The 17,126-nt window shown below is 43.8% G+C and overlaps 1 protein-coding gene across 1 annotated transcript in view; it reads left to right on the plus strand.

Moving 5' to 3' along the window:
* LOC122802339 (transcriptional coactivator YAP1-like) overlaps positions 1-17,126 on the plus strand; it is a gene marked incomplete in the record, with an annotated part of 1,778,419 nt that overhangs the window by 1,309,934 nt on the left and 451,359 nt on the right. The window contains 1 exon segment of the mRNA XM_044071977.1: positions 12,464-12,576. Coding sequence (XP_043927912.1) covers positions 12,464-12,576 — 113 coding nt within the window.

The raw sequence follows: 17,126 nt of genomic DNA on the forward strand, positions 1-17,126 counted from the left end.
AAGACTCACTCCTCCAAGAAGCGGAAACCAGTTTGGTGGATCCCTGCAATAAACAGACTATACAATAGAAGGAGGAAACTAGTTCAGAAAAAAAGTAAATCCCAAGAAGGAAAGACTTCCCTGGTAAGTATCAGTAAGAAACTAAGGTCCCTCACTGAAATCATCCAAGGCTAACTTCGAAAGAAAAATAGCCAAGGATTCAAAAGATAACCACAAAGCCGCCTTTAGCCATGTTAAGAATCTAAGTGGCAACTCACAGATATGCACTGAACTAGTGCAAAATAGCACAAAATACACTGAACCTACTGATATTGCCAACATCCTGGCAGATAGATTCAGTGCAAACTTCACCCCTCTCTCAATTCCAAAAGGGCCCACAACAATACCAGAAAAGTGTAGTGTCCCAAAAAGTCACAGACGCACAGGTGAAAACAGCCCTTTCAACAGCCAAAAACAGTGTCAATGGGACCAGATGGTGTCCCAGGCTGCGTCTTGCAGGAACTACAGAACAAACTAACCCCCACCTAAACACGCTGTTCAACCTCAGCCTCTCCACAGGTGACATGCCCATAGAATGGCGCACAGCAACAGTTATTCCTCTCCACAAAGGAGGGGCCACAACTGACCCTGGTAACTATTGCCCCATAAGCCTGACTAGCCTGGTCTGCAAGGCTATGGAGCGCATCATCATGGAACTCATTAACAAAGACATTGGGAACCTCCAAGCACTTGACCTGACACAGTTCGGCTTTGTTAAGGGCAGATTATGCCTACTAAACCTGGTTGACTTCTTCGAGACAGTCATCAAGGCCATAGATGAGGGAAAGGTGGTTCACACAGCCTATCTTGACCTCGCCAAGGCTTAAGACACCATTCCCCACTCAGGTATTACAGAAAAACTCACTAGCCTGAACATAAACCCCTAAGTCACTAGAAGGGTTGCCAACTAGCTTACAGACAGAACTCACACGGTAAGAATAGTGGACCCCAGGTCCGACTCTAAACCAGTCACAAGTGGTGTCCCGCAAGGCTCGGTCCTGGGACCCCTACTATTCAGCATATACTTCTCAGAAGTACAGCCAAACACAGGAGGACTATGGCTAACCAAGTTCCCCTATGACTGCAAACTGGGAGCCATAATTGACTCTCCGGCTGACATGGACATCCTCTCCAAAGGGCCTTACTGAGATGGACACCTGGTGTCAAAGTCATGGCCTCAAGCTAAATGCCAAAAAATGCATAGTCATCCCGTTTGGGGAAAAACAAAACACCCACGAATTTACCACATAGGTGGCAGCCCCCTTAATACAGAAGAGGTAATAAGAGGTCGGGGGAACACAGGTAGATAGTAATTTCTCCTTTGACAATCATATTGCCAAAGTAGTTAGGAAATTCTTCTGTGTGGCCCATCTAATCTAGAAATAAAGAGATTATAGTGCCCCTCTACTCGTCACTCATTAGACCCATCATAGAGTACAATGCCCCATTTGGGATGTACCTCACAAGACACTTCCAACAGCTGGAAAGGCCACAAAAGTACCTCACAAAGAGGATTACTGGCCTCAAACATATGTCCTATGCAGCCCAACTGAAAAAACTCTGGCTGTACTCAGTGGCATATCGCTTACTCAGAGGTGATCTCTGCCTGACTTACAAAGCCATGTCCAACTCAGAATTGATGTACATGCTCCACCTAAAGAAATCCAAATCACTGTGAGCCACGCGCTCTAGTGAGCTAAACCTCGCCACAACAATAAATAGAACATGCTGGAGGGATAGATTCCTGTCACAGCGACTCCCCATGCTTTGGAACAAAATTGCCAATTACATCAGGCAGAGCACTTCACTAACACTCTTCAAGAGAAACCTTGACGAGTGGATGGGTAACAGAAAATACACCCCTGGGATCACTTCATTATCTCTGCTTTACAGGGGATCAGTTAAAAGCCGACACACTCTGGCTAGGCTTATAAATGCCCTCGGGCAGATAGCGTAGTACCCTACCTATGAACCTATAAGCATAGTAAGGGGTAGTGGTGGGGGTGATTATGGATTAACCAGTGATGTTAAGTTGTCTATCTCGCCTTCATTCTTGCTGGATGGGTTCGGAGCCGACCTCGGCTCCGACTCGGCCACTCTAAAAGCTCGAGAGTTGGTTCCACCGGCTCGAGGCTCCCCCTATATCCCACAATGCTAGGCGTGAGTTACCTCAGATCTCGTTTGCCGCTACAGCATCGAGGTGTGTTTTCTACCGGCTCCAGGTTAGTGAAAGTTTAGTCTAGTTTAAATTCTTTAAACTTAGGCTAGTTTAGTGTAAAATTCTTTCCCACTTAGTGTAGTGGACTTGTTTATCCCTTACTATCTTTATCCAGCCCCCTCCTTTTAAAAAGAACACTTAGTTCTTCCCTAAGGCCTTCGGGCCCTTCCTTCCCTTTCCTTAGAAGTGTGTATGTGTTTTACTTAGGGATTTTTATTAACTTATCTTTAGTTTTAAATAATTCCCTTTTATTCCTATCAGTGTAATCTGTGTGTCTGTGTTTTTTGTGTGTGATTACACTTCGGTTCCTTGAGTATGTCCAAGGATACAAAGGTCTCAGGCTTCAAGAAGTGTGACTCGTGCTGTCAGAAAATGTCTCTGACAGACGGTCACACTTCTTGTGTGTACTGCCTGGGACCTTTACACCTGCAGGACTCTTGTGCTGTATGCCATGGCTTCAGCCCTAGAGTCCTGCAGGAGAGAAAAAATAAACTCATTTTGAGGGGTTTAATTAAGCCTGAAGGTTCCCTTACTGTGTCTTCAGGGAAACCTTCCAAAGCTTCTAAGACCTCGGCTCCAGCTTCAGAGACGAGGCCTAAGGCTTCGAAGCCTACTGCTTCATCGGCTCCGGCTGGAGCCGATGAGTCTTTGACTGCTGTTTCAGTGGTTTCCTCGGCTCTGGCCGGAGCCGAGGCATTAGAGAGTCATGGGTTGGCTCCGATCATACCATCGGAGCCGACATCTAGAAAGAGATCGAGGTCACCGTTCCTTGGCTCCGTTCATTCGGCTCCAGCGTCTCCCCTGCTGTCTGAACGGAGCCATAGATCTCACTCCTCCAGGTCATCGAGGCTCTCAGATCACGACCTCCAGAGGGTAGTGAGTAGACTTTTGAAGTCCGAGGCACTGGCCCAAATGCTCCAGAGTCCGACTCATCAGTCGATGCCTCAGCTTGTTCCAATAAATATTCCTCCTCCGACTCCTTTGAGCTCGGAGCCGGGGTGTCTCGGAACCGAGACTGTGGTAGCGTCGGAGCCGATACATGTGTCTTCGGCTCCGTCGTCAGCTCCGATTTCTTCCTTTGAAGAATCTCGGCGCCGGGCTTCCCTCGTCGGCTCCGAGGGGGTGAGTGGCATCGGACCCTTGTCCGACCCCCCTCTTCCTCTCGGTGCTTCGGCGCTGGTGAGTTCGGCTCCGACATCGGCCTCGGAGCCATCTCTGTCGGTGCCGAGGGAGGTTCTCAGCTTCTCGGAGTGGGGACCTCTGGCTCTGCCTGACGGGGGTGCATTCGAGGACATGCGGAGTGTGTTGGAACCTTGTTCCACTCCACAGTCGGCTCCGTCTGCCCCTCCCACTTCGGTGCCTTTGGTTATGTCGACTCACTCCCTCATCCCTGACCGCAGAGAGCAAGCTCCTCAAGAATCCCCTGTGGGGATCTCATCCTCTTCCGAGGCCTCTCCTGAATTGGCAGGGGAGCCTCCTAGGAAGAGAAAGTGTAAGAGGAAGCACTTAGACTCACCTGAGTCTGTCACCTCTGACACAGATTTAGAGGATTCCGAGGGTTCCCCACGTTCCCCTTCTGAAGATGTCTCTTTCGCAGACATTCTAGAGATCCTGAAACAGAGGGGAAATTGGCCATCCCTTAACCCTTCGGAGGATGAATCTGTGTATCTTGAGGCGTTTGGCTCTCGCCCTTCCACCTCCTGGGTGTCCCCCCCCTTTGATCCCCTCATGCAGGTGGTTGCAAAGAAGGCCTGGGCGGCTCCTGATTCAGTGGACCCTACCCCCAGGAGACCCTCCAAATTTATAACAGCACCAACTGACAAGCAATTTCTCACAAAAGGTGTTTCTGTGGATGCTATGGTGGTAGCTGCTGCCACCAAGAAGGAACTAGCTGATCCTTCGGTGCCTGTCCATCCACCTAACAAGGAATCCAGGTCTATGGACAGGTACGGAAAGCGGATGTTCTCGTCAGCGACCTTTACAATGCGTTCGCTGAACTACCTATGCCATTTTACTCGTCTTCAAAGGGACTTGATCAAGGAAGCGAGTGATATGTTGAAGGATCCTACAGCTGCGGGTTTTCAAGACAAGATGAACACTCAGCTGGCTACCCTGAACTCCATAGCTAACTCCTCCATGCGCCTACTTTCTTATGCGGCTGATGGAGCGAGCAGGGCCGCAGGGACAGGTGTGGCCTTACGCAGGCACGCCTGGATGCGGTTATGCAACTTTGCGGACCCCTTTAAAACGTCTTTCACTAATTCCCCGTTTGATGGATCATCTCTTTTTGGTCCTCAAGTGAAAGAAACTTTGACTAGGTGCGAGACAGATGGCAAGACTCTTTCTGCCGTCGGTGTCCGTTTTTCTACTCCTTCTAGGTCTTACCCCAAAGGCCAGAAAAGTGGGAAAATGTGGTTCCGCAAACAATCTCAAGGGACTTTGCCTGACGCACAAAGTCGGTTCCCCGCCAGAGGCAGAGGGGGGAACAATAATGGTAGACGTCGCCCTAGAGGCAGGGGGGTCCGCAAAACCATGGCAATTGGGAAGTCTTCTCTGATAAGCCTTTTCAGCATCCCTGAGGTGTTGCCCGACTGCCTACCTTCGGAGGCAGTCGGGGGAAGATTGTCACTGTACCCAAAAGCCTGGCTATCCCTGACTCAAGACAAATGGGTACAGTCCATCATTTCCGAAGGCTATTCCATTCCCTTCTATCGCATTCCAAACCAATCAAAAAAATCCCTTCCAGATGTTCCACCCGCTCAAAGGGATCTTGCAGCTTTGGAAATTTCAAAGCTGCTTGCAAAAAGAGCAATTCAGCCAGTTCCAGCAGACCAGCAAGGATCCGGAATCTACTCCAGGTTCTTTTAGTTCCAAAGAAAACAGGGGACTGGAGACCAATTTTGGATCTCAGTATCTTGAACAAGTCAGTCAAGAAAACAAGATTTCGGATGGTCACGCTGCAGTCCATCCTTCCCTTTTGGGAAAGGGAAGCTGGATGTGCTCTATAGATCTTCAGGATGCGTACTATCACATAAAATGAAAAGACGCTCCAGAAGATTCCTCCGCTTCAGGCTGGGAACCAGTCATTTTCAATTCAGGGCCCTGCCCTTTGGTCTCACCACTGCCCCCCGGGTGTTTACCAAATGCATGGCAGTGGTAGCTTCTCACCTGAGACGACAAGGATTCCAGGTGTTTCCATATTTGGACGACTGGCTCCTCACAGCTCCCACCAAGCATCTTCTTCTAATGGCCAGGGACTACACCTTTCGCACTTGTCGAAATTTAGGCATTTCAATAAATTTCGAAAAGTCTGTTTTGTCGCCTTGTCGTACTATTACCTTCATAGGCGCAAAGCTAGACACAGTCAACATGTCTGCGAGATTAACAGATCAGAGAATAACAGACATACACAAAATAGTCTCGCTCCTCTTCAGCAGCAACAGAATCAAAGCCAGGCTAGTTCTGAAAGTGTTGGGAATTATGGCGGCTGCCATACCTCTGCTTCCATTAGCCAGATTCCACATGAGAATCCTTCAATGGATGCTCTTCACGCAATGGTCGTACCAGCAACTTCCAATGTCTCACACCATTATGATCACGCAAACATGCAGAAATCATCTTCTGTGGTGGATGTCTTCCTCAGCTCTTATTGGGAAGACCCTTTGTTCCTTCCTCCGGTTGCTACTCTGACAACGGACGCCTCCCTGATCGGGTGGGGGCATTATCAGGGCAGAACTGTCCAGGGCACATGGCAACCAGACGAATGCCACTTGCACATAAATGTTCTAGAGATGAGAGCAGTGCTTTTAGCGTTGCAAGCCCTTCAAGACTCTCTCCCCTTGGGAACGATAGCAATCCAGACGGACAATATGTCTGTAGTGTGGTATATCAACAAACAAGGCGGAACCAGGTCCTACCCCCTGTGTCGAGAAGCACTCAGACTGTGGCAATGGGCGATTTCTTCTCAGCGTTTTCTGATAGCAACGCACATCCCCGGGAAGTCCAATCAAATCGCGGACAAGTTGAGCAGAGCTATCCTCATGCCTCACGAGTGGTCTCTGAAAGACTCTGTTGTGAGAGAAATTTTTCTCAAGTGGGGCCAGCCTTGCTGCGACCTTTTTGCTACTCCCCAAAACAGCAAGTGCAGAGATTTTTTCACCCTTTTCCCGTTACCAGGCCAACCCAGCAGAGACGCTCTAGTCCAAGTTTGGCCCCGGGGACTTCTGTATGCATTTCCCCCCTTCCCACTAATCTCTCAAGTGATACAGAAAGCTATCGCTCAGAAGGCTTCATTGATCCTCATTGCTCCGTACTGGCCTCGACAGGTTTGGTTCCCCTTTCTACATCAGTTTCTGTTGGAGCGACCTTGGCATCTGGACCTAGTTCCAGATCTTTTGATCCATCAGTCGGGTCAGTTTCATCGGTTCCTTCCCTCCCTGAACCTCACTGCTTGGTTCCTCCAATTCCAACCTTAGCCAGGCTTCCTCAAATATCTCACTCTGTTAGAGATATTTTGATAGCTTCCCATAAATCTTCCACTCGAAAGATTTATTTGAGTAAGTGGAAACGTTTCGCCTATTGGGCTCAAGGAAGGGACATAGATCCTTTCACTGCTTCCATCCAAATGGTCCTTGATTTCCTAGCTGAACTCTTCCATGCAGGTTCATCTCCTTCTACTCTTAAAGTTCAATTGGCAGCTATTTCTAACTTTCATGTGGGCATTTCAGATTCTGCCATCATGTCCCACAAGCTTTGCAAAGCTTTTTGAAAGGAGTTTTTCTACTCAGACCTCCGGTAAGAAATCCTCCTCCTCCTTGGGACCTAAATTTAGTTCTCAGTTCTTTAATTCTCTCTCCTTTCGAACCTGCAGCTTCTTGTTCTTTAAAATTACTATCATGGAAGACTCTCTTTCTAGTAGCTATTACTTCAGCTAGAAGAGTTTCAGAACTTCATGCACTCAGCTGTCGACCTCCTTATCTGTTGTTCCATAAGGACAGAGTATCTTTACGAACCAACCCGTCCTTTTTACCAAAAATAGCCTCCTCGGCTAACCTAAATCAAAGCATTGACCTCCCGGTGTTTTTTCCAGAGTATTCTAACAGATCTGAACAAAGATTGCATTAGCTAGATGTTCATCGTCAGTTAAGGTACTATTTGGATAGAACAAAACAATTTAGAAAATCTGACCAGCTGTTCGTCTCTTATGCAGAAGGCAGAAAGGGACTTTCAGTTTCAAAGGTATCATTATCCAGATGGCTAACATCTCTGATCTCCCTTGTTTATGAAATTAGACACCAAAAGCTGCCTAGCAAACCTAAAGCCCATTCTACCAGAGCTTTGGCTACTTCTATAGCTTTCCAAGATAGACTGCCTATTGACACCATTTGTGCAGCGGCTACTTGGGCTACTCCTCACACTTTCATTTCTCATTATAAGCTGGATTTAGCCTCTAGACATAGAGCTAACTTTGGTTCCACTGTTCTCAAGAGTCTGTTCCGTTAGGCCACCGGGACAAGGTGCTAGGGGACGGTCCCATCCAGCAAGAATGAAGGCGAGATAGACAACTTAACATATAGAAGTTATGTTCTTACCATAACGTTCCATGTTAGTTGTCTTCTTCTCGCCTTCTTCTTGCGTCCCACCCTCCTTCCCCCTGGCCTGGACAGACCTGGAGGAGTTTTGATTGTGACCTCTCTTTCTACCACCTCTGTACTTTAGGTATATGCTCTGCTGTGCATATTTCCTGGATCAGAATGTAGGTCACCCTACTCTTCTCCCTTGTTTATAGAGGTGGACTTTACTAGTTATTCTATTATAGGCTGGGCCTAGCTTACAAACGAGATCTGAGGTAACTCACGCCTAGCATTGTGGGATATAGGGGGAGCCTCGAGCCGGTGGAACCAACTCTCGAGCTTTTAGAGTGGCAGTGGGCCGAGGTCGGCTCCGAACCCATCCAGCAAGAAGAAGACAACTAACATGGAACGTTATGGTAAGAACATAACTTCTATTTTGTTTAAAATACTTTCTATAAAACATATGTATATGATGTTTTAATGAAACTTGTATAGCATTAAGCAGGATTTACCAAAGACATCTGAGTGTTCAGAAAATTTTCTAAGCTGTCTGTTAGCTAAAAATCATTTGGGTAGAAAACAGATCATGTACCAATAGCTGACAACTTTTGCCCTTTGAAGTTATGGTACTAGCACATCATTTCTTTGCTTCCAGCTCTTCTTCAAAGATTACTACACTTAATACAGCAGTGTATTTTCTTTCTTGTCAACAGACTTAGTAAATGCATTGTTTTGTACACAGAAACATTTTTTTCTCTTCAGCAGCAAGCATTCATTAAAACTACAAGTAAATATGGGGCATTATTGCTCTTAATTGTCATATTGATAATTCAGCTAACCACAATGAATTTGTGTATAAACAAGAACAAAACACTTCAACAATCCGAATGCAGATACAGCCAAGTTGTAGACATGCTATGCCAGAGTGACAAAATCTACACCCACAACTTTGTTTTGTTTTCACTTCAAGGTTGAATAGCTTGTGGTGATATGAAATGCCTGTCTTCATGGCAAAACAGTGTCTTCCTGAGACTGTTGCAAAGATATATGTAGCGAGGTTAGGGTTGCCACCTTTTAACAAGGCCAAAGTGGGACATGGGGGGTGTGGCCAATACGACAGGGTTTGTTTGTGTCTTTCGGTTTTTCCCAGTTAGGGGTCGCCACAGCAGAACTCCGGTCCGCTAATGATTGGTAGTGGATTTTTACATACCAGATTACCAGCCCTGATGCACAACCTTCAATGAAGGCACGCCCCATTCACGTATGCCTCCACACAGAAGACGCTCTAGCTGAGAATCGAATGGGACAACGTCTTGCTATGAGGCGACGACACTACTGCAGCACCACCTCCGAGGCCAATACGAAAGGGTGTGTGATCAATATGACACTGGCCACACCCCACCACGGCATCACCAGAGGTGTTACATTACAGTTATGGATACAACATTGTGACATTACAGCATACTGAAAACTCAAACCATTTAAATGAAGTGAAGCATTACTGCAAAAAAAATACATTACTCAGTTGTAACAGTAAATAAACTTTAAAGGAATAAAAAACACACTACTCATTAAACAGACACTTGTTTATTTAAAAAGTAAAGAAATTCATAAACCAACCATGACTATTCAGAAAGAAAACTTTAAAAAAGACCTCACAGCCCTAACTTCAATTCCACTATTTAAAACCAAACTTAAACACTTCCTAATCAACCACTGGCTATGCTCTTGCAATAACCCTAGCTGACCTTTTTTACTCCATCCCTTCTCTTGCCCCCTCTCCTCTTTCTCCCAACTCTATTATTTTTACACATTCCATTTCTGTAGGGTATCTGTCTCTCCATTCTAAAAATAGACTTTACTCAAATTTTTATTGTTAAACTTATATATAATGTAATTAATTCTGTTACATACTAACTTACCTGATCTTGTTTACCTTCTATGTCTCTGTCTGATCCCCATTGCCTGAACATCCTTAACTGTGGTTTAAACTCCTTGTTTATTATTGTGCAGTCTTGTATTATATATTTGTCAAGTAGTAGTAGATAGTGGAGCTTTTCTCCCCGGGCCTCTACTGAAAATGGACATGTATCCAGTTGGACTAGCCCGGTTAACAAATGTAAAATAAAAATAAAATAAAAAAAAATCTACATCCCACATACAAGCCAAGTATAAAATTAAGACTTTTTATTGTCAATTAAAGCTAAAGCAAATAAAAAACATAAAACTACATACTGTACCCTAGCTACATACTGCACACTAGCAAATTAAAGCAAAGAAAAACACAAAATTACAAACTGCACCCTAAAAGCAAACTACCCTGTAACAACGACATGGTTTAGCACAATCTCAAATACACTGCATTAACTTCTGAGCATGCATCCACAAAAAAAAAAAAAAAAAAAAAAAAAAACAGGAAAAAAGTCCGTAAACATTTTACCTTTTAAAAATACTTGAAAGAGAAGTAAAATAAACTACAATGTACAGCAGATTCTATGGACTACTTTTACCCCAAAACATAGCAATTAAGAGTAATTTACCCAGCACGGCAATGCAATAAACAGGCCCAAGTAAAAGCAGCACACCCATATTTACATTACAAGCAAAGCAGGACATTTTAACCTTATTAAAAGTGCATAAAAAATTAAATGCACACATTTACAAGTATAAATGAAAACAATCTTGAAACAGCTTCATCAAGTTGGCAACATGTACCTACTAGAATAATAAATGCACTACCTTAACTGTTAACATTCCCCCTCAAAAGGTAGGCTTGTACCACATACACATTGACTTGCAAGAACAGGAAAAATTACCCAAACAGTATATCCTAATTTCCTGAAAACAGCATTAAATTGCACACATTTCCACACAAAAAAGTGCAAACTATGCTCGAACATTTTCTATCTGCAAACAGAAAGTACCCAGAAAAAGCTACGACAATAGAAATACATCACACTAAATTTATATTTCACTGCCCCCCACCAAAAATAAACAAAACTTCTATACAGACAGTTCAGCCTTTTAAAAGTAATGCTTCCAAATCATACCGCCAAAAACAAAAACAATTGCATATATCATACAGGTTTTATACCTTTAAAAACTACTACTCAAAAATCTCAGTAACCACTGCACAGATTTAAATACTGCGTACTGCACCCCCATCTACCTCTAAACATTAAAAACTTAAATAAACCACAATATATTCAGATTTAAATACTGCGTACTGCACCCCCATCTACCTCTAAACATTAAAAACTTAAACCACAGTATATTCCCATTTTAAACTACTGCTCAAAAATCTCAAAATAACCACTGCACAGATTTAAATACTGCATTCTACATCCCCATCTACATCCCCATCTACCTCTAAACATTAAAAACTTAAAGCACAATATTCCCATTTTAAATAATTAAAGCCACAAAATGCTATGTTATGTACTTACCACTATCACAGTTTTTGTTGGGCTAGCTTGCTTCCTTCCTGCTGGAATGGCTAGTTGGATGACTGGCTCTGTCTGCTTAAGTGGCTGGGCTGGCTGGCTAGCAGGCTCCTTTGCAGGCTGGCTAGCAGGCTCCCTGAGCCTTGCAGGCTAGCTAGCAGGCTCCCTTGCAGACTACCTTGCAGGCTGGCTAGCAGGCTCCCTTCCAGGCTGGCTAGCAGGCTCCCTTCCAGGCTGGCTGGCTTCTTTGCTGCCTGGCTTCTTCACTGCTGGGATTGGAAATCTCAGACCTTACGTCCCAATTCCTTTGCAGCTGTAGAGCACTAAGACAAAACTGCTCTACAGCTGTGACCTTTATTGGGCTCTTCGAGGTGAATCCCCGCCCCCTCCAATCCCTGCAGCCAATTGCTGCTTGAATTACACCACCCGGACCTAGCAGGGAATCTAACTGCAGGTCCGGGTTGGTGATGTAGCCGCATTGCCGTGGAAAAACGGAAGCATTTTCGGCTTTTCCATGTCAACGGCAATTCAAGAGCGCAAAAAGTGGAAAACGGGACTTTTAAAGTCCCACTGTCTCTGAATGCGGGAAACGGGGTGAGAAGGCTCAACCCATGAGTGTCCCGCTGACAACAGGACAGGTAACAACCATAAGTGAGGTGTAAGGAATACATCTTAACTTGGCCCACTTGCAATTCAGTTCTATTGTTTTTTTCTGCTTTTTAATGTTGTCATCCACTCTTAATTTGAGATTGAAACAACTGAGCCTTTTTTCTAGTTTTGAGCATCTGATATTTGATCAGATGATACTTTATACCTTACCAATAACTTGGAAGGATGTGTAGTAAGTATGTGGGTCATTACCTGTGTTTACTCCTAAATATCACTGTCCTGATTTTTTTTTTTTTTTGCCTGTTTTGTATATTTGTTTCAGCTTTTGTTTGCTTGACTAGTCAAAGACTTTTTTAAATGTTCCAGCTCCATTGACATAGAGACGTAATGATCTGACTATAACCAAGGCAACTGAAATTTGAGTGACATGGGCACCCAGTATAGCTGCATGTGGGAAAAGAGGCTTAAGGCCTCCTTTGACACTCTTTGGGGGGGGGGGGGGTATCAGAGTAAAAAAAATACTTAAAACATAAAAGGCATTTTTATGAGACTGACTCTGACTGGTTTATTTTTTGTCATAGTGCCTCACACCACTCCAGAGATGAAAGCACAGACAGTGGACTGAGCATGAGCAGCTATAGTATCCCTCAAATGCCTGATAATTTTCTCAGCAGTGCTGATGAAATGGATACAGGTACATGTTCTTTTTTTTTTAATTTCTGTGCTTAGCTGTTGAGACAAGCAGGACTAGTTATAGATGTGTTCCTCTGATATTCTCCATCTGTATTTGGTGATACTTCTCTTACTACCTGTTCCCGATTACCAAAATTCTTTTTCCCCCAATAATGACTTTTTATTGGCATTCAAATGAACTCTCCAGTACAGCCAATGCAATCCCCTTGCATGGTGTACTCTAATGTGGGTCTGCGACTTGACTTTAACTAATAATTTATTAATTGTATTTATTTTTAGGTTCCTAACCCAGAGACTTCCCATACTCTGGAACAAACTTTCCCATTCACATCAAGCAGAGCACTTCACTGGCCCTCTTTAAGAGAAATCTTGACAAGTGGGTGTGCAATAGGAAGTTCACCCCAGGGATCACCTCAGTGGCCTTGCTTGACAGGGGCACTGGGAACTAACTTTGGGTGGCATGATGCCAGAGAATCTTCTTGGGCTAGGCTTATATAGGCTCCAGGGCTGTTAGCTTAGTACACACCTATGAACATTTGTTAATGGGGAAAGTCCAACTTGGAACAAAGCTAATTTTCAGGGGAGGCCCAGGGAGAAACGCTCCAGATGCATGTCTTTGTAATGTTGGAGGAAACTGGAGCACCTGGAGAAAACCTACACGAATGCAGGGAGGACATGCAGACTCCACACAGATGGCACTCCAGCTGAGAATTGAACCAGAGAACCTCTTGCTTTGAGGTGACAACGCTACTGCTGCACCACTCCACCATCCTGTCATTTTCATGAGTTAACACTGATGCATTTAGCCACAAACCAATACTAACAATCACATGGCTAATCATTCCAGTACATTACCACTGTTTTTTATTCTTTTAAAGAACCACATAAATGAACAAAGCTTAAAAAACAACAACTTCTAATGCACACCATGCCAAGAATGAATTGTCATCAGTTTTATAATCCCAACTAATTACCCTCTTTGTTTCCTTACAAAACATTTTGCCTTGGGGATGTATTATAAATTAAATGCCTTCCCTTTAGGAGCAGTCCTTGTCACATCTTCATTTCCCCTTTTCCTACTGAGTTCTGGCACTACTTGTTTACCCAGTGCTGGTAACAGATACCACTTCCTGATCTGGGTTCCCACTCCATTATCTCCCATTTTGTTCAGTTTCTTTCATCTCTCATTTCTGCGCCTGATCCATTAGGTTTTGAAAATTGTCCATTGTTGAAATATTCTTCACTGGGAGGGACATGTACCCAGTGGCTCATGAATTAGTGTTAACTCATGAAAATGGCAGGAATTATAAGTTGAAGCTAAGCTGCTGGTACATATTAGAGATCACTTTGCATGAGGATCGCATTGGCAATATAGAAAAGTTGATTTGAATGGTAATAAAAGCTCATTATGGCAGGTAGGGGGATTTTGGTAATCAGAAACGGTGCTCATCATAAACAACTGCTGTTGAGATTTTGTGAGAGCAGATATCCTGTCAAACCCCAACATGTGGAGTACAGGGGTGAGAACAAGATTATCCTGTAATTAATAGTTCCTGCATCTGGGTCTTTAAAATCTGAAGTCCTGAACACTCCTAAATCCAGATTCCCATTATTGGCTTTCTGCATCTATTGGCAGCCTATGAGTAGTGTACAGGACCTTATGCAAGCACTTCATGAGAATTTTACCCCTCCTACTTTAATATACTAACTCCGAGATCGCACTACAGTGGAGAAAGGGATCATTTCCTGATCCCCGCTATAGTGCAATCCGTACCCACAATGTCAAATCTGCACTGAGCGAATGCCAATGTGAATTCACCCACTGCACATTCGGACAGTTTTTTTTTCGAGGTTTTGCCACTTTGAAAACCTCCTTTCGCACAAAGTGGATTCGCATGAGTGCATAACGCACTTATAAAGGTAAACCGATGATATGTGTTGTATAATGTTTCCAACCGAAAATATGTCAATATGTTTTGTTTGCAAGGATATAAATGCATTATTGCCTATGTAATAAGTGACATATATAATGCTGTGCTGTGGGACATAATACAGTACATGCTGTGTGACTTGACATATAGGGACTTGGAACATACGCCTACGTTGGTGGACCAAGTGGTATTCATTTGAGCTTCCATGCAGTTTTGGGCTACTGATTGTCATTGCCATGCTAGGAGATGGGTGCACATTGCTTGATCACATACCAGGCTTATGCAAAAGTCATGCACCAGTCTGGAGACATTTTCACTATCCAGAGCTGTCTCCACCCCTAAGCATGAGCATGCCAGTGGTTCCAGATGACAGCACTTCTGCTCCACCATGGTCCCTTTCATTAATTAAGCCATTCAGGGTCCCACTGCCATCACCCTCCAGTGTAGCTCTACAGTGAGCAACATCCATTCATGTCCATTCTTGGAACACAGATACCAACGTTCTACTGGAGCACCACAGATGGGGCCTCAACGGGGTTCCTCTACACACACTTCTGAAGTGGTATGTCATCCCTTAGATAGGATGCCTGCAGACCTGATACTGCCACAGCGCCACTTGGTATATCCAAGTGTTCCAGTCATAGAAGCTTCATCCCATTACTAGAATCTGTGATCCCTAACCTCCCCACAACCTCCTAGCCATATGCATGGATACCAAATCCACTAAGCATGACTCTTCTACCTATGCAAACTATGCTGTCCCTGTCATTTTGCCCAATACACACGTGCACATGATGACTGTGCCTACCCACCAGTCTAGTCTGTATGGTTATAATAATGTGTGATGCACAGCATGACCAATCAGTGCACTGTAATGCATAGCCATCATATGCTATTACGTACATCAGTTTTATTCTGTGTTTGTGTTGTGTCATCTGATTGTTGTGGACCACACACTACCTCTATGTCAGTTTTTATTTTATTTATTTTTACATTTGTTTACTGAGAAAGTCCGAGTGGCATGGATCCCATTTTCAGTTTAGTAGATTAGTACAGCAAATACAGTAAGTACAATATACATGTTAAAGTATAGTACAGAGTCAAAAAGTTGTTAAGGTACAGTTTCAAAGCCAAGAAAGAAGCAAAAAGTAAATATACTATAAGGAGCACTGTGTGTTACAATAAACATTACAGTTGAAAGGACATTTTGTTCAGTCATTTGGCTTTATTCATCAGTGGCTAGTACAGTAAACATACATTGATTAAGAATATAGAAAGGAGTTGTTGCAAACTTTCATAGAAGGTTAAAGTATGATGTGATCTAATTAAGTGAAGCTATCCAGGGTCAGAACAATTACATAACCAAGAACTATGTAAATGGGACCGGAGGAGTTTTTTGAAATTATTTTTGTTTTCAGTGGTCCTAATATGTGCAGGGATGGTATTCCATGCTTTTGCAACAGAAATGGAAAACAAGGAGTCCTCAGAGCTATTTTTCTTTTGCCTATGTCAGCCAGTGCCTTATTGGTGGATGTTAATAGGGGTTTGTTAGAGTAGATATTAAGTAGACCTTGAAGAGCAGGAACTCTTTTTGGGATAATATAGAATTTGGTGGGTTGTTGTAAGCTGGTTATATGTGAGCAGGTTGGGTAATTCTAGCCAGGATAGTTGCTTAATTGCTGGTCTATATTACGTGATCGAATGATTAGGTAATCGAACACATAAACATCGACCACATAATATCGAACTGCAAAATAGTGAATGCCGCTGGGAAACGTTACCATCGGCCACAAAAAAAAATTTTACTTTACAGCCAAACTAAGTGGGGGGCTTCACCCCCTAAACCCCCCTAACTATATATACCAATGCCGAGATCGCTCCACAGTGGAGAAAATGGCAAAATCCAGTGAACGGCCAAGGGAAATCTTTCCCTGCGTTAAATTGGCCGTTTGTTGTTTTTTGCTTTCGATATTACATTGTTGATGTTTAGGTGTTCGATCACCTAATCATTCGATCACGTAATATAGACCCCTTGATTGCTATGCAGTGGTGTGTCCTGAAGGTTGAGTCAGTAGGAAACCTAGCTATTTTATTGTAGCAGGTGTTTAGTTAAAGTCTGCTTTGTTTAGGTTGATGAGTATGGGGGAGGCATAGAGAAGTGTGGATAGTAGGTGGGTTCTTGCGATGGTGGCTTTACTGTCATTGGTAAGGTACTTTTTACAACTGTTTTGGGTTCCGAGTTTTTTATGGACTTTCTTTATTGTCTGTGCAATGTGCATATCGAATTTCATGTTGTGATCTATGATGACCTCTAGAAGTTTGGTGTGTTGGACAGGTGTGATAGGGGCATTATTAGCTGAGAATATTGTGAATGGGGTCTAAGGCTGTAATGGGATGGAATATCATTAGCTGTGTTTTATTGGAGTTAAGTATTAGGTGAGAGTTGGCTAACCAGGTTTCAACAGCAGTAAAGGACTCTTGTGTCAATTCCTGGAGTTGAGGGAGCGATGGGGCGGAGCAGATTAGAGTGGAGTCATTGGCATACTGGACTAGAGTGGTGTGCCAGGTAGCTTCATGGAGTTGGTTGGTGTGAATATGTTGAAAAGAAGACAGCCAAATT

The sequence above is a fragment of the Protopterus annectens genome, chromosome 5.part0, assembly GCF_019279795.1.
Source record: "Protopterus annectens isolate FY-2018-M chromosome 5.part0, PAN1.0, whole genome shotgun sequence".
NCBI classification, from domain to species: domain Eukaryota; kingdom Metazoa; phylum Chordata; order Ceratodontiformes; family Protopteridae; genus Protopterus; species Protopterus annectens.